Here is a 20752-nt window from a genome sequence, read left to right as displayed (position 1 = left end):
TAGCTTCCCACATCAATACCATGTATGATTTTTGAGATACTTCAAAAAAGCTTTTTCCAAAGCTCCAGGTTTGCACTTAGGGTATATCTGAAACAGAGCTACCTAACATAAGCAAACAATTTGTGCCTACCAGGGCTTCGCTGACATTGCCTCCCGTAGCCAGGGATTTGAAATGGCTGCTGTTGTATACCAGCTGCACTTCTGAGATCTCTATGGTCTCCAGCTCCTCCTGTGTCTGACGATCTATAACATGCAGCTTCTCCACACTGTCTAGAAGCACGGCTGTCCGTGAGTTTATCCACTGAAAAAGCAACAAATCACAGATTTCAGCAATGCACACACAATCTGGGGCAAACCAAACAGGCTCTGACCATATCCATGAGTATCAATACTGGAAGTTCTAGGATGGCGAGTCACTTCACAACAGCATCCACACATAACTCCAAAGGTAAAGATAAGGAGGATCCTTCTGGAGTATCAGCTTTTACATTGAGAAAAAATACAGGGAACTTTCTTACGGAAAACACCTGGAGACAAATGGCAATCCACCAGAGTTCTTGTGCTCCTGGTACACTATTTATGCTCTAGCACACTTTCTGTCCAAAGGTCTGAAAACCAAGACTACTAAAACATCTCAGTGCCGGTTCTCAAGTCCCTTAAGAGGGAAATATGGCATCAGGACACATTCAAAAGAGAAATAGTACATCTAAGTTTAACTCAAAGCCTGTTATTCACATTCTGTGGCATTGACTTTAATGTTTAAAACCCTGCAGATAGAAAGACATTTTTTACACCACTTTCATAATATTTTTTATAAACAGCCAAGCACATTTGTTCACAAACTTCCAAAAACTCCAAAATTCCAGCTGATTTGGATGTCTATCTTGATATTTTGGCCTTTCATTTTTTACTTGCTGTATTCTGTAAATGTGTTTTAGAATCAAACTATTTCTTTTGGTGTTGAAAGCATCAAGCAGTTTTGGTGCTTTAGCAAACACTCACATATGAAACACTAGAATTTTATTGAGCCGATTACACAGAAGCTTGCATTTTTTTTACTGAGAATATAGAATTAAAAAAAACCAACCAAACAAACAAAAAACAACAAAAAAATTTCTTGCCAGATTCTCTCTGGATCTTGAAAAAATTTCCTCCACAAGGCTAACCCTCCTTCCCAAGAAAAGGGAGTATAGTTGCCTCCCTGCTACTATTTTTTTATCCTTTAGCTACTGCTTGCTATTTCACTTGTGCTGGTTTTCCAGTGAGTCCCAAGTTTAGTGGCACTTTCACTAGTTAGCTCCAGATAACACAGCCACTTTTTACGCTACATTTGTAAAGCCAATGGTATAGAACTAAGGGCTAGTGAGATACATTTACAAGAAAACTAGTGCAAACCAGAAAAAAGTAGCCATTCAGTACTGTTAAGACTCACAGTAAAGTTGATGAGGTCATAGTGCAGATGAAGCTGCCTCTGCTTCGTGACATGTATTGCACCAGTATCATCTCTCTTCACCTAAAAGAGAAATTGGACAAGTCTGCCTCAAACTCAAGAGTCTTTCTTCAGCTCAACTTCTCTCTTCCCAGAGGGCATCACACCAGCTCCAGGAGTCTGGAGCTCTGCTCAGACACATTGAGCGTGCAGTAGCAGCACACACACTTCTCGAATGAAGTGTGATGTCTCACTTTCAAAAGCACTCATGCAAGTGAGGAAAAGGAAGGCTCTGAGCAGGGGACAGTAAAAACACATGCCCTTTGCTGGGTCAATTTTAAACCATCTATTAGTACTGCAAGAGCTGCATACCATAAACAAGTTGGCACTACATGTGTTCAAGGGATTATTCTCCCCAGTCCCATCTCAAGTATTATCTAAGGCAATTCAGTTTCTAAAAGGGGTGTAAGCCTCCACTATTCATACAGAGAGCACTAAAGGAGGACTGGTTCTCATTCACTGGCTTCCAAGAGGCCCAGCCCCACTGGAATACTGAATTGAAGGGAGATACTGCATGACAACTGCCAGTCAAGGGTTCTCTCAGCCCATGCAGGTACTACTATACTTTCTGCTCATTAAACTACAAAACACTGATGTGAAACTGGCTTTAATTTATCATCATTAAAAAAAAGCATTCTGCAAACCAAGAAAAGGGTTTTTACATTTTGATAATTTGAAGTACAACAAGCGGGACCTGAATTCAAGGAACATGGCTGCTGTTTAGTAACCTACAAGCAGAGCAGCACCACTGGCCATAGCTGAGCTGGGTATCTGTGCAGATGCTCACGCGATGACATGCACACCTCCAGCAAGACAGGCTTAAACACACATCCTTTTCCTTCTCCCCAGGTTTACAACAAGAGAAGATTTAATCCAGACAACACAATGCCTGGGTGCTTGCGCAAAGCTTAAGGTCTGAGATGACAGCAGAGCTGGGAAACAAAATCAGCACTCTGAAGCCAAAATGCCAGATTTTCTGAATCCTAGGTACTGCTCTTATAGTGAAATCAGACATGAAATTCTCTTCAAACATATCTGCATGTGTAACTTCTGCAGATCTAAACAGGACAAGTGGCATGCTCTTAAGTCACACCCCAACAAGACCTGAATGCTGTTTTTTCCAGAATCGTGTTTTAAAGCAAAAAATAAAATGGTATCTCAAATTCACATGATCTCCCTGAAACAATTCACATTCTTTTACTTATAGCAGAAATGAGATAAGCTGCAAATCAACACTTCTGGAATGCATATAGCTCATACCTCTACATTCACAGGGAAGAGCACCCCTGCTTGCTGAAGAGCAATGACCAACATGTTTGTCTTTCCAAGTTGGTTGCAAGCTGCAGACATCCCTAGCATGCACTGACGTCAGTCAAATGAATATGTGGATAAGACATGGCCATCTGAAAAGCAGCATAGAACATCCAAGGCTTACCAGCAGAAAGTGAACGACGTCTCCTCGACAAAATGCAAGCATGGGGTTCACAGAGTTCTGTACAGCCACAAAGTGCCACGCCAAAAGAGGGACACTAGAAGGGTCCATCTGTTAGACAAAAATCACAGCCAGTATTTAAGGTACACAGAGCGGAACCTCAGTTTCAGGCCACATGCTGTCCATCAGCTGCTACTCACTGACTTTGACATGTACACACACAGGCTGTAAAGCAATTTCCTGGTCTGCTGGCAGCTGAGCAGTAGCTTATGCTCTTTGATGCAGCCACACAGTTTAGGGGCAATGTGTATCTCTTGGCAAAGTGGACAGCCAGTCAGAACAAAACCTGTGTCCTAGGTGTATAATGTAAATCCAATCTCACATGGACTGATGGACTACAACAAGCTGCAGCTTGCTAGCAGCCTTGACTCCATTCTCTCAATCTAGCATGTCCCATATCTTCCCCCAGCTGCTTTTCCAGGAGGAATTAAACCAGCAATTAGTGAAAGCACATAATCAAGAGTTCAGAAGACTGTTCAGTGCTCTAATTCCACTTTGTTTCTGTCCCTCTGGTTAAGGGTTCTGTCGTATTATTCTTATGTAAAGCAACAGCCCCAGTCCAAGGTGACTGTAGCCATAATCAGGTGAACATCCCATCTGTGGGTGCATTCAGGCTGCAGCAGGGAAAACAAGAAGCTAGCAGTCTTCTACATTACTCCCTTCCTATACTTATTGGAGAAATTCAGCATCTTCTCATAGGTACAGCTGGAAGCAGCCTTTTCACCTCCTTTCTGCCTACAAAAATGCACACATCAGACCAATAGATTATCACTGCAACCCTACAATGTAGAGTTTACTGCATGCTGATAAAGTAAAAATACCAAAGACCTGGACCTAATCTCATCCCCTTCACTCTAGAAACTGTTCGCAGCCATAATCCAAAAAGCAGGTCTTTGGCTTCATTACTCACACGACCATAGGGAAAGGTCATCCACACTTTCAGAGATGGCTTCAGGCCAATAACCAGTATCTTTAAGAAAAACAGAAAGGCAAATCAAAATGTTTGAGCATATACCAGCAAACTTCTCCTTTGCAATTTCTCACAGAAAACCTTCTGCAAGCAGCCCGTTACCTTTGTCAGGGAGGCCATAGCCAGCAGTGAATATTGGGTGATAGGATGGTCTCTCAGATCAACTTTTGCATGTAATGGTTCAATACAGCAAACTTCCCCCTTCGAGCCACTGAAGAGACATCGAGATTCACATGTTCTCACTCCCATAACCCTCCTGCAAAGAAAATAAATCAGCTTGGTGGCCAGCTATCAAGAAGAGATCAGCCCAACAACCTCATGAAATCTCAAGAGCCATCCTTCGTAAATATTGTTTATAAGAAGTCCTTTACATAACTCTAGGGATCACTTTCTGTGTGTCACTAAAAGCAGTCACATAAGCTGCTCAACTACAGACAAGAATTACTTAAGATCTTACTTAAAAGTAAAGTTTTGGAAATTCCAGGACATGATCACATTCCCTAGACTGTCAATACTTCCTCCTTGTCCTTCCTCCTCTTGAAGAGGCCAAGAAGAAAACAAGCAGTTATTGCAGGGCAGCTCTCACTAATAGAATAAGGAAAACCAAGAGGCAGCACTTTTATGGCAACTACCAAGAGCCCACAAGGAATGACAAAATTCTGGAAAATACACTGATTGATACTTCAATAACTTAGGCTATTCTTTGCTATTACACTGCCAGATAAAAATCTTACTTCAGCTGTGAAATTGTACTGCAGTCCTGAATCACACCTTCAACATTCAGACAGTAGCATTACTTGTTCCAGTGGGATTTTTTTGCTTGGGTTTTAAAAACTGTGACCTAGAATTATTTTCCTGTACTTTCTACAGGTACTTCAGAGTTATTGTCTTACTTGAATGACAGTTCAAATACGGAGCCTCCACTGTCATTGCAAATTGCAAGCGTCGGGTCATCTGTAAACTGAGCAGATAATTCGGTTAGAAGTGTGACGAAGAAATAAACTACAGGGGGAAAACTAGGAAAGAAAAAAAACGTATCTGTGGCATTAGTAGCAGCACACAAAAGTACAAGCATTGTATCTACCAGAAAGACACTTCTGACATACAGAGCTGAGATAATTACATGATGTGTAAGAAAAGTATGGGAGAAGAATTTGTTTGATGCACCAAAGCCTCTGCTTTGACCAGACTGCCAAGGAGCATTATGCTCTGGTAGAAAAGGTCCACTTATAACAAAGACATGCACAAAATGAGATACAAGTTTCTGTGCATGACGACAACACTATGATGAGTAAGAAGCCATAGATGATTTCTCTTTCAACCCAAACATTCACAACAAGTTATTTAAAAAACTGCTGAAGGAAGCTACTTTCTACACTTCCAATTCATTTAAGTTTAAAGTTGGCAAGTCATATATCCAGTTCAAACCACAGCAAGTTTTAGAGAAATGTATGCTAACAACTATTTCTTCATAAATGTTGGCATCAGACAGAGGAGTTAGAACAGACAACTGTTGTTTGTTATAGTACAACCCACAGCAATACAATTATTTCGGCTCTCAAAACACTCAGTTTCTTTTTGAAATAGACTTTCTGCTCCTTTTTCTCACCTCTGGATACTATCACCATATAGTTCCTAGGTAGCTGCTCTAATCTATAAACCTGAAAGTTCTACACAAGGAAAGTCAACACAAATGACTGAACATAAATGTGTTTAAAAGAAAAAAAGTAACTAGTATAGAATCACAGAATGAGCACATGTAGTGTTTGTTACCTTGATATGCAATATGGCTGTTCCTGGGGGATGAGCATCTGTTATTGATCGCAGAAGCTTCCCACTGGCCAGATCCCACATTGTGATCTGCAAGCAGACTGTTCTTAGTACACATGTTTACTGCCAAGGGGCTCTCTTCACCACCTTACACATTAGTACATGGTAAACTTCTATATTCCCAATATCATCCCAGGTTAGTAGGGTCTTCCTATCAAGGAAAGTGATCTGAAATCTCTTCCTACCCTTTCTTACAAGCAATTTACTTCTCTACTTATACTCTCACCACGAACCTTGTCACTCCCCTTCTCCTGCATTTGCTCAGCATGACAGGTTAAGAAGAGGAAACGGCTAGAGCTTAGATATTAAATTCAGGCAATTTGAATCAAACTTTTTATTGGAAATACTGTTTTATATGGTTCCACGTAACATCTATCAATGTTTCACAAACCAGATATTTCAGAACTGCTCCTCCAAAATACTTTATATGAGTATCATTTAAAACTGGTCATTGGTTCTGCATGGATTGGATCTGTATTTCCACATGGTCTGGAACAGTTTCTCACTTAGGCCTATCACAGGAACTGAAGCATGTTTTATCTAGAACGGATGTGAAAGCCAAAGGAGCAAAGGGAAATGAAACTAAAAGAAAAACAAAACCACCTTCTTTGTATTCCATGGACCTCCCAATTTTACCAAGTTAACTTTATCTATTTTGCTTTAGTTTCAGTCTTATAACTTTTGTTCAGGAACTGTTTTCTCTCCTTAGGTTCAGAAAAGGGCATAAAACTACAACAGCAGTTCTTAAGGTATTAGTAAAAACTAACTTTGGGACTAGATACGGGTTTCAAGAATTTCAAGTCATTGCTACAGTAAAAACTAGCTTTATATTACAAATCATAGATCTCAAAGTGACCTAGGAAGACTAAGTTGTCTAAGGGTGTCCTGTCATTGCACATTTCAGTTTATCAGGGGCAGGATTTTTGTCACAAGCTGTAATTAACCAAATCTTTCACTATATTCTGCATTACCCATTTCCTCCACAGAAACCTACCCCAATTAATTTGTCTGAGTTAGCTTGCTGGATGCAGGAATTGGCTGGCCAAAAAAGCTCTGGACAGATCAAGCCACATACACTGCTTTCTCAACACAAAACCAACAAACAGCTACATATTGAATGTACTTGGCTTGGAGCTATTGTCCCTCTGGATAGTCTCTCAGTAACAGTATGTAGAAGGACAGGGCACTGGACCATCTCATCCTATGGGAATTACCTGTCCTTTTGCAAAGCCACACAGAAGCCTCGAGCAGTCATTGTTGATACTGAGAGCAGAGATAGCCCCATACTGGGCCCCAACAGCAGTGCTGCCCAGACACAGCCGAAGAGCCTGGTTTTGATCTACAGTAGAAGTAAGAAATTAAAGAGAAAGAAAGAGCAATCATTAAATTTAACATCATGCAATTATTTACATTTACAATTCACTTGGGGTACATTAATGATTCACAGGCTTACAATTAAGTTCTTAAGAGTTTACAAGATGAGAGCACATGTTAGTACAGAGATAGTGGGACACTGTCTTGCAGGGAAATACAAAAATCATAAATTATTTTAAAGCTACAAGATAGGCACAGGGAATATGGAAATGCAGGGGTACTGGAAAAATCAAAGCAATATGTAGCTTTCCTTTTACTGTTCTGCAATGGTGCTTAAATTGCAGCAGTCTGATGTCAGGGAGCCACAGCAAACCACAGCGCCTTCTGCTCCAGGGGCCAGGCAGAGTGTTTCAGCCATCACCTCTATTAACTAAGTACAAGGCAGTGGAAACACTTCAAAATTAAGGCCATCACTCTGCACACAGCTCTCTTTATCAGGATAAGATGGAAGCAGAAGCCATGTGATGGAAATAAAAATCATCCTTTGCCATGCTACTAGAAAACACCTTGACATCACTGTGACAAGGGTGTATATGACATAGATTAGAATGGGTCAAAGAAGAAAAATCATAGAAAATTTGCATGGAAGCTCAGAAAACAGAGCTACAGCTGGAAAACAAGTTCCCCCAAGAGGTATTCTCCAGATGGTGTCCTTCAGGTCCCAAAGAGGTAATTCCTGTTCCAGAGGTCTGGAATTACAGTTCATTTACCAAAAGGCCATCTCTTAACCGTAGATACATGTCTAAAAATAGGACAAATACTGCTGTGCTTTTGCTATTGAAGGTGAATTGCATTCTTTTCCTTCCACTTTAGCTTAAACCTGTCAGTAAGTCGATCAGTAACCTGTTTCCTGTAAAGCATGAAAGAAGAGCATCTTTCACAGCTTTCACACAGAAAAGGGCAGCAGCTCCAGAATCACTACTGCTTTCAGTTCAGCTTTACAGCTTAATATGTATACCCACATGAACTTCAAAATCCATTTCCTTCTTCCCTCACCAATGTAATTTCAAAATAAACAAGACCCCCACCCCAAAATTAAACGCTTTGTATGACTCAAGTTATTTCTTCCTAAGAAGGAAGTGCCCGCTATTTCCCAGCGATGCATTTTTAGAGTTGAGAAATGATCACTTGGAAAGCTAATCCCACAGAAACCCATGCCAGTACTTGTTTCCAGCCAGTCAAAAGACAACACAAGGAAAAGCCATTAAATAAGATGGATGAAATTGCTTCCAAAGCAAAGCAAGACACCTGTATCAATACGCTTATATTAATCAACTGGTAAAGCAGTAAAAATGAATAAAAGCAAATGTTATAAAATCTGATCTAATGATTTCCCAGATTAATATTATCAACTTTTAACTAAGGCACATTCAGGATTAAGCACAAAAAGCCTTTTGCAGGTGTTTGAAACAAAGGTGGCTATCAACCGTCAAAAAAATGTTTTTCATTTTGCAACTGACATACAGCAAATTTTCAGCTGAAAAAAATTTCTGGCAGTAACTATTTGTGTTGCTCTCAAAGTCTGAAGTCAAATGAGATGGCACTTTGATACAGCTCTACAAGTAAAGAATAAGTTTGTGAATAGAAGTCACTTTCCAGCAGAAAGGAATATACATAACACTCCAGAAGCTATTACTTCTCAGATCACCAGGTTTTCATCAAGATCTTTTCCTTGAGCCATGATTTTCATGAGTTTGAAAGGCCCACTTTATTTACTGCATAATTACTTGGATCTTATAGGTCCTTTCCTCCCACCTTTATTAGGCACAGCGCCCATAAATGCTCTCCCAGGAGATATATCCCTCTTGGCTGGGGGATGGTGAGCTAATGGGTGAGCTCCTCACCCCCTGCCCTCAGCTTAAGCTACTGAAATGATTACTCGGAACAAGGGTTAAGTCAGGAACCTATGGCTACCACATCAGGGCCCACTGCTCTCTCCTCAGCAGCATAACTCATGCATGAGCAGGGCTTTTAGAAGTTGCTGCCTGCTTGCACAGGTTTCACAGTTTCTGGCTTGTGGCTCTCTGAATTGGGTTCCTACTCCATAGTGGTCCCGCTTGACAGCTCTCAGGCAGAAACAGATGGATGGTAATCTCATGGCAGAGCCTTTGTCCTGTCCCAAAATAATGCCTTTAAAAACAGCTATGGACCTGCCGCCCTAAGACATTATAAATAGCACATTTACCTGTTGCTCTGCTAATCTTGCCTGGAAAAATTGGAAGCGTTCAATGCACATGCATTCAATAGCCAATTCCCAGAGGAGCCAGCAGTATCACCCACTGACTGGTTACTGTACTGCCTTACTTGCTGCTTATCTGGCGTTTTAAATTCTTGCACAGACAACATGCAAACTGGGCGAGACAGGAGTTGTTCATGCAGGGTACGTGCACAGTGTAATGTTACTGTACCTTTTCCTTTTCAGTCCACACAGAAAGGGCCAGAAGAGGAAAGAAAAAGCCAGAAATCAATATAAAAGGAAGGAGCAAAGTAACAAACAACATATATGTGATGTTCTTCAGAGAGAACCTTCAGATTTGGTGACAGTGTTTCCTTTTACTAGCATATGCCCTTTTGATTTATTCAAGTAACTGAGAGTATGCTGTGGCAGCTAGTGTTTTAAAACCAAGTGGTTTAAAAAGTATATTGGAATCAGTGAAGAAAAATGAGTTTATAAACTTGGACTTCATTGTATTGAAAAAAAACAGACATCGGAGAGGAACTAAAACTGGAAGTTCACAGTGATGTAACTGGTAAAACTATTTTCTGCAGGTATCACCACCCAGCCAATCAACTCCCCATTAATGTCAAAAAACATTCAAGGACAACAGTTCCCAAAATCTAGATTTAATGCTCTCTTTAGGTGCTTTGGGTCTCTCAAGATATCATGTCATTTCCATACCTCAGCAAAGACTCACGACACTAAGTTTTACAGCCAACAGAGAAAATAAGTGGTTCTACACTAATCAATATAAAGCTTAGCTATACAGAATTTTTCTGTCCGGAACATAAAGTCTCCATGAAAAACAACACATTTCAGTGACTTCTGTTTAAAGGATAGTTTTTGAGTAGTGTAAAAATCTCTTGATTTACTTTTACATTACTTATAAGTAGTGTAAAAAGCTATTCTAGAAGGATGGAGGAAAAAAACTGCCTGAAAATTATTTATTGCTTTAAGATCCCTTCCAACCCAAACCATTCTATGATTCGATATAACTAATAGCAGATACCAGAAATGGCAGATTGTGAGGTTTAGATGGGATGTTAGGTTGAGGGTTTTTTGCCCCTGCAAGATTATGTGGCCCTGGAGCAGGTTACTAGAAGTGTGCACGCACATTTGCCTGTTGGGCAGTATTTTCCATCCATAAGAGTTTTTCAAGACTTGGCTAGACAAAGCCAGGGCTGCCCTGACCCAGTTACTGGTGACATCAGCAAACACAGGGTGACTACAGGCCTCCAGAATCCCTTCCTACCAACATTTGTAGCACAGCATGTCAAAGAGCTGGCACCTAATCTAACTCAACTCCACAAGAAAAGCACTCAAAAAAGCAGAATGAAAGCTACCCAAGAGTCCTTAAAATGACAAAGCAGAGAAATCAAGAGATACAGGTGGACTTAGGAGAAGAGACAAGCAACATAAAGTCAAATATATGCAAGAAAAAATAATGGGTTAAAAGATGGGTTGGTGACACAACACTCAGAGAAATTTGAACATCAGCAATGTTCAACCAGAAGACAGGCCTATATTTTTGCAGGGAAAAAAAATTATGTTTCCATTGTACAGTATCAACCATGCACACGGCTTACAAAATTTGAGTAAATCTCATCCTCATTAGCACACCTTGCAGAAAAACTTCTTCATAAAAAAAAGTACAGAAATTGATCAATCTACAGACATAAACTGCTACTGACAGACTAAACCCAAGCCAGAACACTAATCCTCAACCTTTGTGTACAACAAGGCCTTATGTGACCATATCCTGCAAGGATTTCTCTCTTTGCAGATGGCTCTGAGAGCACTGGGGTCAACACTCAAGTTTTAGTTACAGAACTGAAAGAATGTAGCAGAGAACAGAAGAGTTCAGGAAGCATTGTGTCCATAACTGAAACAAAGTAGGACAACATGCTTTTATCCCTCATCACCTTTAAATTACAGCATAGACTCACACAATACCTTCGGTTGCAAGGGAGCTGGAGGTCTCTGGCCCAGTCCTGCTGCTCCAAGCAAAGCCAACAAGATCAGCTTGCTCAGGACCTTGCTGAATTTTGAAAATGGCCAAGGAAGGAGGTTCCTCAACCTCCTTTCGCCCTTAACTAATGCTTCATCACCCTCATGGTGAAAAATTTCATCAGAGCTTCCCACGCTACAGCTTGTATCCACTGCCTCTTACCTAACACCACAGACCATTGAGAAGGATCCAAGTCTCTCTTCTCTATACCTTTCCATTAGGTAGTAGAAGATACGATATTCCCTTAGTCACCTTTGCACCAAATTTTCTCAGCCTTTCCTTATGCATCATGTGCTTCAGCTCCATAGTAATCTTGGCAACCCCTCTCCACTGGGCTCACTCACTGCAGTACATCGAAGTCTTCCTTGTATTGAGCAGCCCAAAACTGTACCCAGTACTTCAGATGTGATCTTAAAAGTGCAGAATAGAGGGGAGTATTAATTTTCCTCAACCTGCTGGATGCACTTGTGATAATACAGCCCAGTACATAGCTGTATAAACAATAACTTTGTATGTTTCAATAGATCAGAAAGCTTTAAAGGCCCTTTTGCAAGTATGCAGAGAAGTTCTTCAAAGCACAGACATTTATTTTAATAAAAGCCAACTAGTGGAGCGCTTGCACTGCTCCAGGTTTCCTAAAGGCCAGAAAATGAACCAAATAACTACAGACTACACAGCCTGGCAAATATCATGGCCAAAACAACAGTAAACATGTTGGTCCAGTCATCAAAGAAAACTTAAATACACTAGCATTGAGCAAAACAAGCAAACCTTACAAAATACATAACCCAAAATAAGACAGCATACTATGCATCCTGGACATTCAGGAGCTCAGTGGCCCACCCTGTTAAAAACGGCTTGAGGCAGAAATAATCACGACAAAGGTAAGAATGACCGTTCCTCTTTGCATGCTTATATGGAGTCTTACAGCCCCTTCTGCAGCGTAAAATGCTAAAAATAACATTCGCAGAGAATAATTTCTTGTTTAAAAGGTTACTGACTTCAGAGTGTCTGCAAAAAGAGAGCACAACAGGAAAATCAGAATAAATATGTGTTCCATAGTAGTGATATTGGAGATCTCCACATATCAGACAAATTCTAGAAAAACCAAAGATCGACAACTAAAACCTCTGCAATATCATGTACTGACTGTAGCAGGTAAGTAGTTTTTTACATACAGATTAAGCACATCATGTAATTGTTTCAATACTGATAAGCAAATGGCATCAAATAGTTTAATATCTCACCCAGGAAGGTGAGACTTACACTGTCTTTCCCATCCTTCTGTTGTACCCTGTCCCTCATAACTTTTGATCTCTTGAATAGTTTAAGCCAATTTCCAAAGAAAAGCAAAAAGGATAATGAAATTTCTAAACTGTTAAGAATTTGCTGCATAAACAAAAGGCACAGAACCCCAATGTGACAGGAGCAATTCAGGAGCTGTTCTTGCCCAGCCTACACAAAAGCACAAGCTCAGAAACCTTTTAAAGAAAGTTTGGTGTTAAGAGGAAGGAAAGAATAACTGAATGAAGGGACACACAAGTGACTGGGACAGGAGAAAGTCAGGGAAGGAGAAATCTATGATGCAAGTCTGCAGGTACCATGGGTCAGAAGTTTCACTTCCAGAAGAACACATTTTTGTTTCCCTAATTCTGGCAGCCAGTATGTCATAAGTAAGAAGATTAATACTGTGTGAGATAATGGTTGCAAACTGGTTCTAGTTTCTTTCACATGTAAACAGAGTAATTTATATTTAAAAATAGAAAAGGCTCTAAATTGCCACAGAGCTAAATATCTCAAAGTGCCAATACCCAACAAAGCAGAAGAAATATGCAAATATAAAATATTACTTGTGCTTTAGTTCTTTCAGTAAAGAAAATCCCATTTAGCACAAGCAGAACGCACTACAAGAAATCCATCCTCCAATTCTAATTCAGGCTGGGTTTTTCTTCCTTGTGCTTGGGTTTAAGATCATTAAAATGCAAAAAACTCAAAACATTATTTTAAACTTACCAAAGATGAGTGCTAACCCATGGGAAGTCCCCACTGCGATCAGATTTGATGCTGCCTGAAATAGTCATGCAGAAGGATTAAAAGTAGAAGAAAAGTCAGTCACAAATCACCACTTAAACTCTTGCTACATGCATGCAAAGTTTGACAAAAGGCAAAGATTCAGGAGGTTACAGGTAGAACCATTTTCTAATTTGTAAGTGACAAGCAATTCCTATGTGAAAGCTAGAGAAGTATTGCATCTAAACAACTATCACACGCATCTTCTCATGTTCAGAGGGCTGCCATTTCCTCTGCTGTTTGAAATTCAAATGCTCAGAGTGGTACCCACAGTGAAATATCTTCTCCATAAAGGCAGCCTCACTCTTTTGGTATGGTAGCTGAGTGTAAATACCCAGAAGGTTTTTCTCACTCAGCTGCTTATATCCACATCTGAACTCTCCCACAACCCTGGGCAGTGCTGGTCCCCTGAAGAAACAGTCCACAGCAAGCCCAGAGACTCCAACTTCCTTCCATGGGGAATTAAACATAGTTCCAAGGTCCTACTGCACTTGCAAACCTGCACCCAATTAAATAAAATTTAATAGAAACACATAAGGCTGTAGATATATTAATGTTATTCTACTTCGTATTTCTTAGCAAGTGTAAGTCAGATTAAAAATATTAAGCACTTTAATGTCTGGAGTATGTAAGTACAGGTTTTTATCCCATGTGCACATGAGCATGCTTCCACTTTTGCTGTGCAACCTTTTGCCTTATATGTGACAATTTTTGTTTTCCTTTTTTAAACAAAAAATACTATTTCTTTTGGACTGCTGCAACTAAGAACATCTTCAGTTTCTTCCTAAAACATTAAAACTCATTTCACAGGGATAGAACAAATACTTGCTGTATTTCACCTCCTTAAAATATTTCTCTTCTCCTTTAACTACAGACACTTCAGTATTTTAATCAGCACACTTGACTTCAGAAGTTTAATGCAAATTGCTAAGCAGGAGTATCTTTCAGACAGGCTTTTAGTGAAATTTTATGTTTTAAGGTCATGTTTCAGCTACATCAGAGCTGTAGAGATTTTGAGCCCATCACTTTATGAGCACTTCAGTTTAAGTTTCTCTAAAAACTTGTTAGGAGTCAAAGCAATAACTGGCAAAGAAGAAATAGCTAGGGAAACGTAATGTGTTCAACAGATGAACACTTACTGTATGGGGAAGGGTTAGGTACTCAACTAACAAGCCCTAGTGATGACATGAAAAAGGGGACAGTTTGGGGATTGATCAGCAGAGAAGCAGCTGGACAGTTAATAAAGGTTGCACTCTGTCCCCAGTAACAAGATACTTCATGTTGCTTCTCCCACCCCTCATACCTGAAAATTCTTAGTAAGGCTAAGAAGGCAGACGCATTTATCAGCTGTCTTAAATTACTGCTTTAACAAACTTGCATGAAAACTAACTACAGCTGAAAATTGCTAGAGTACTTACAATTGCAGTGGGCAAGCCAGCATCCACTTTGTCCTAAAAAAACCAGGACAAGTCATGAGTTAAGAGAGACAGAACTTCCAGCTCCGTGCATATGTCTCATAATTAGAACCACAAAATGCAGAAAAATCACACAAGTTGCATTTTAATAGTCCCACCAAGGCAGAGAGTGCTGAGGGAGGGAACCACTGGCTAGAAATACCCAGAAGGGATGAGAAAGCGCACGGAAGTGGAGAGAAAGTAGAATATCCTGTAATTCCATATGGAAGTTATTGTGTCCTTCTCAAAACAATCTAACCTTAATAACAGTTCTCAGTATTCTCTCTGAACACAGCATAGTCATTGTTTGCAAAACTACTTCCCTCTTCCCTCTCAAGCACACCTTCTTAGCTCCCCATGCAGGTGGCTCTCCCACACCTCCACCAACCTGAGTAACAGCCAGCAGCAGCACACCACAAAGCCTCCGGTCACACAGTCATCACACACACTACAGATGAGTCACTTCTAACAGGCCTACCCTTGCATGCTTCAGAAATCATACACTTAATACATCACCACCTTAGCTCTGATCTGGGACAGTCGGTTTTCCCCTGCCAGTACGATCTACAGAGCAGCTCTACTTCACCTGTGACTCAAGTGCAGTCACAGACACAAGAACATGCAAACCCACTCCTCACTCCACTCAGAACGAGGAGCATAGTCTGTCCCTGCTGCAGGCATTAAGCAAACCTTTTTCCAGCATCTTCAAGCAAGCAGACCAACAGCACTGCTATCATTTTACATTAACATTTCCCACCAGGTTTAACGATACCTAGCAACAGTGTTAAATAGGATCTTCTGTATTTCTACCATATTACTGTTGAAGTTGGCTACTACCCTATTCTCTTCCGGCTAGGGATTACTAGCTAGTAATTTATGTACCAAACATCTTGATATTATCCAAAACCAATAGTAGGGGGAGGAAGGAGATTGCACACACATTCCCTTTCACACAAGAAGTTATTTTTTTTATTCTTAATGGTTGCAAACCAGGAGAAAAGGACACTTACTGCTGCAGACACTATTTGGGCAGAAATTCCTTTCAGAAGTGAGAGCCGTATAACTGATCCATGGAGTGAGAGAGAATCTGGGAGCTTTTTCTTCCTAAGGAAATGAGAAATAAACCAAATGTATTAGAGCAGTATAAAAGTTTGGGACTTCGCCTAACCCACAGCTAAACCAGAAGGTAAATCCTGCATGCTCTCATGCAGTTTCCGTTCCTGTTCTCAGGGCCTACACACACAGAATGAAATGGGCATGAGGTTATTAGCAAAGCCTGCTATGTACCACTGTGCCTGCATAAAATAGGTTTTTATCTCATCACCCATGGGATAAAAGAAAAAAAATAGATCTTCACACAAATTTCAAGCACGTATCTGCAAACCTTAGATTTGTTAATAAAGCCTGGAAGCAACACTTTTGCTCTTTAATTAATCTTCCAGTAAGTCGGGAAGTTTCAGCCTTTAAAGGTGAGTATATAAGGAACATACATAATTGGAAAAGACTCATTAATAGAATACAGACCCCTAGGAAAACTGAAGGTATGCTTAAAGTATAACGTTCAATTAAAACACAGCTGATCTGCTATGAAAGGTTAAGTGTTTCTGCTTATGGAGAAAACGCCTTTACAAAGTAACTAGTCTAAGTGGAACAGTTATTTCTAAGGAGCATTGGTATACTGTAGCACACACAGTAGAAGAAAAATCCCCATGGAAGCTGCAGTTTTGTTGCCAAGTACACACCACCACAAAGGCAGATTTCCAAAACTAACACACAAACATGTGGTTCTTATCTCTCCAGAGGTGCACAAGTAAGTAGCTCACATGTAGGGAGCCTAGAAGGATGCCAGAGAGGGACTCTTCATCAGGGACTGTAGTGATTGGACAAGGGTTGATGGGTTCAAACTTAAACAGGGGAGATTTAGGTTAGATATAAGGAAGAAGTTTTTCCCTGTGAGGGTGGTAAGGTACTGGAACAGGTTGCTCAGAGAAGCTGTGGCTGCCCCATCCCTGGCAGTGCTCAAGGCCACACTGGACAGGGCTTGGAGCAACCTAGTCTAGTGGAACTGGATGGGCTAGAACTGGATGATCTCAAGGTCCTTTCAAACCCAAATCATGTTATGACTCTGTGTAGAAAACATGTTAATAGCTTATGTTATGGCTAAGGACCCATAAACACGGCAACTAGCTTCACTCAAAGATGACAGTAATACTTCTACATTTTTCTGCCTACTTTCTACTGGAAAATGTCTAAGCCACTCCAGGTAACATTCACCTCAATAGGAACCATCTTATTGGAAAAAAGAAGGGAGTCAGTACACTACTATATGCAACCATAAGCCATGACACTTAAAAGTGTTTCTATTCTATGCAATTACTCATGCAACAATCGCATCTTCACATGGCACATACGTCATCCTGAGTGGCTCAGGATGTAGGATCAGGCCATCATTTGAGTAATTAACGAAACGAGTCAGCAGTATTATAGATAATTATCACTTTCTGGGCTGCTCTTAGATGTCAAGATTAGCATTCCATTGACAGGAGTGACAGAAGTTCACATGACTTTTCAAAATACCCACCTGCTGTTTGCAGACTCTGGCATTCACCAGAAACACTTCCGAAAGATTTTCTTTAAAATCATCATGGTTCAGTGTTTGAAAGATTCCATTAAAATTTGCAGAAATTTAAATAGCCCATCTCCCATAAAATGCATTTATTTAGCTGAACAGGTGAGTCCTCAGTGCAAAAATAAATTCCATCTTTGCCTACTTGATCTTGCAGGAGTAACACTGTTCTGCCAAAAGCAGCTTCATTGGAGCCCCTGAAGCTTTCCTGTGGGACTTCAGCATTGAACGTAACAGCACAAGACAAAATCGATCCATGCAATTAAAGGATTACTACTCAAGTAACAGACAACTTGCATGCTTAAAGCAATGCTCAGGGAGGAGGCAGCAGGAAGTTGCCTTAGGAAGTTTCAACTGCTCTTAGCTTTAGATTGTCCTTCTACCCACTCAAAAAAAAAAAAAAAAAAAAAAATAAAAGGGAATTTTTTTAATGGATATAAGCAGTATCCCTTCAAAAATCATTTATCTTCCCAAGGTATAAGTCCTGCAATACCTTTTCAGGTGCGTCCGGTCCCCACTGTCAGAGCTTGCTACAGAAGATGTGTCATAGGAGTGTGTATCTGTGTTATCAATGTTCAAGAGAAAGGGATCCTCCAAAATGAAAGACTCTTCTTCATCATCAGTCTGAAGAAAGAGAATTCACCACAGCTTACTACATGTTCAAAACACACAATACCCAAATTGGAACATTAGCAAAACAGCATCAGTTAAGCAGAAAAATCAAGGGGAAAAAAAAAAAAAAAAACCAAGAAGAAGAGGACAAGACAGTCTTACATGTAAAGTACAGAACTATGTATTATTTTACAAGACTGATTCTGTAAAAAAATGGTTTCCAGAATTCACAATAAACACAGAAGTGGACTGGAGAGTCAGTCAACTGATCTTTCTTCCCCAGATACTATCTACTCCATCAGAACTCTAACAGACCTTTAACTAAGCTGTTCTCAAAAGTCTCCAATTGCAGAGAGAAGGCCTAGAATTATCATCATCTGCTCCAGCTCTTCACCAAGCGGTGGCTAAGAGTCTAGCAATCCGTCTGGCTGATATGAAGGTTGATTTTGCTCTTCTCTGTGCTCTTCTGCTGGTGATAACCCTCCCTTTCCTCTCTCAGGCTTAGCCTGGAATTTTTTCGGACAGTATTTTTTAAACAATCATTCTCCCTGATGTCTTTTAAGTTCCATACAGTTCATGTTGTTCTCAAGGCACAGAGCCAGAGAGACAAACAGCCCCACCTAATGCCAAATGTACAGAGAATAGAGCCGGTGCCCCTCACTTGTCTTACAGCTGGCAGTCCTGTGTCCATTAAAGTGTTCTTTTTTCCAGTGCAGCTGTAAACCTTTTCAGCTCAGTCTCCACTAAAACCCTTTCTGGAATACGCTTTGCCAGTCATCCCATCCCATATGTACTGAGATAAATAGCAATGGAGTCAGACTTTAGATTTGTTTGCCCTGAACTACACTTTCTTTGTGACTTCTTCTCACGTTCAAGATTTGGATTCTACTCTGACATGGTGGTGACTGCATCTCCTCACAGTTTGGTATTACCTAAATTTAGTTAAGTTCCCTCTGTCTTCACCACCCAAGGCACCTGAGGAAATAGGTCACATCCCTGTACACTGCCCCTTTTACTATTCCTCTCATTCCCAGGCTGTATCTCTTTGGGACACCTTATACATGCATCTTTAATACAGCTTTTAAAAAGACCTGTCACCTCTCCCAGGCTTCTTTTCCCTTTATACTGGGTTCCTAGGAGGTCCAACAACAATTTCCTCAGTTTGCTAAAACACTTGTTTTCTTAAGAATTTATCTTTACTTCCATGCCCTTCTTTTTCTTTCTAAGGATCATGAATTCATGTTGCTATTGTAAAAAATGTACCGAACTGGATATAAGCAAGACAGAGCCAGTTCTCCTCTGCAATGTACTACAACAGCCGACATCAGATGTTGAGACAGTTCAGAGGGCTACATACATGAAATGTACAATATAAATGGAGTTGTGAAGAACCCAGTTCTCATCTCTTCTCGCAATTTAAGAACTACCTAAATATCTCTGCATTTATTTCTAGTCAAAAAGAAAAAAAGTTGCTTGATGACCCTGATCTTTAATGGACTTTAATAGTCTTTAGGTGACCGTCCAAAGCCACAGGTTAACATGTTAAATTTGATGGAAACACTTTATATATACCTAACCAGGGGCTACAAAAAACCTGGAGAGGGACTTCTGACAAGGACCTGCAGGGACAGGACAAGAGGGAATGGCTTTAATCTGGCAGAGGGGAGACTGAGATGAGACATTAGGAAGAAATTCTTCCCTGTGAGGGTGCTGAGGTGCTGGCACAGGGTGCCCAGAGAAGCTGTGGCTGCCCCATCCCTGGCAGTGTTCAAGGCCAGGTTGGATGGGGCTTGGAGCAACCTGGTCTAGTGGAAGGTGTCCTTGCCCATGGCAGGGGGTTGGAACTGGATGAACTTTCAGATTCCTTCCACCACAAACCATTGTCTGATTCTATGTTTCACCAGTGGATATTTTGATTAAAAAAACACTCCAAACATATTACACACTGTACAGCAATCACTCAACTGAGCACATGATTTGTCAGGTATCAATATCAGGAAATTATTAAGTTATACAGCTTTATTTCCCACAAAAACACAATATGAGAAGAGCCACAGGAGTATGTGTTGCCTCATCTTAGCTCCTCCCTGTCTTGGAGCCGGTTGCATGTCCAATGGACCACTCACCTCATTCAAGATGCTCTCCAGTGTTGGAGGGGTATCAACTTGAGGAATGTCGAATTCTTTATCATCGATCTGTACATCAGAAACCACAGAATGAGTTTAAATGGCCTACTCCAATTTCCAAACTCATTTCTAACTAAAAAAACCAAACCTAAAAAGTAGCTATGTATGCACTCCTTCCAGCCAGAGCCTGCCCAGAAAGGCACCACACATACCGCAGTTTCTCCTATTTGAAATGCAATCTCTGAAACCTGGCATTGCAGGACTGAACAAGAAGTATTTCGTATCTAAAATATAAAATAGTTATATAGTGGCCAGATCTGAAATGTCAAAATCCTTTTTCTAGTTGTAAAGATCGCTACAAATGTTACGCTGCCTTTCTAATACCGACAGACATCAGAACACAAGATTCTTTTTTTCCTGACTGCTTACTGACGGGAAAACCGCATAGTTTTCTCAAAAATAAAGGCACTTTTACCAGATGCT

General features: G+C 40.4%; 1 protein-coding gene across 7 annotated transcripts in view; it reads right to left on the bottom strand.

Moving 5' to 3' along the window:
- The window catches only part of VPS8 (VPS8 subunit of CORVET complex), a 76192-nt gene that overhangs the window by 54924 nt on the left and 516 nt on the right, over window positions 1-20752 (bottom strand). For 5 of the 7 annotated variants that reach the window (XR_013957467.1, XM_080624237.1, XM_080624236.1 and 2 more), the window contains exons 2-14: window positions 20270-20338; window positions 18025-18155; window positions 15916-16009; window positions 14870-14902; window positions 13395-13449; window positions 6996-7120; window positions 5725-5811; window positions 4845-4912; window positions 4054-4207; window positions 3892-3951; window positions 2925-3032; window positions 1433-1513; window positions 131-301 (exon numbers count right to left, since the gene is read on the bottom strand). Coding sequence is in view for 6 of the 7 variants with exons in the window: in XM_080624237.1 (XP_080480363.1) it covers window positions 131-301; window positions 1433-1513; window positions 2925-3032; window positions 3892-3951; window positions 4054-4207; window positions 4845-4912; window positions 5725-5811; window positions 6996-7120; window positions 13395-13449; window positions 14870-14902; window positions 15916-16009; window positions 18025-18155; window positions 20270-20338 (1236 nt within the window). In the remaining variant the exon portion in view is untranslated. Of the gene's footprint in view, window positions 1-130; window positions 302-1432; window positions 1514-2749; window positions 2826-2924; window positions 3033-3891; window positions 3952-4053; window positions 4208-4844; window positions 4913-5724; window positions 5812-6995; window positions 7121-13394; window positions 13450-14869; window positions 14903-15915; window positions 16010-18024; window positions 18156-20269; window positions 20339-20752 lie in introns of those variants that run through there. The other 2 variants (XM_080624240.1, XM_080624241.1) reach the window with 2 other exon arrangements.

Source organism: Psittacula echo, assembly GCF_963264785.1.
Source record: "Psittacula echo genome assembly, chromosome: 7".
Lineage (NCBI taxonomy): Eukaryota > Metazoa > Chordata > Aves > Psittaciformes > Psittacidae > Psittacula > Psittacula echo.
Note: the sequence above shows the minus strand (reverse complement) of the source record. Positions and strands in the feature narration are given on the sequence as shown.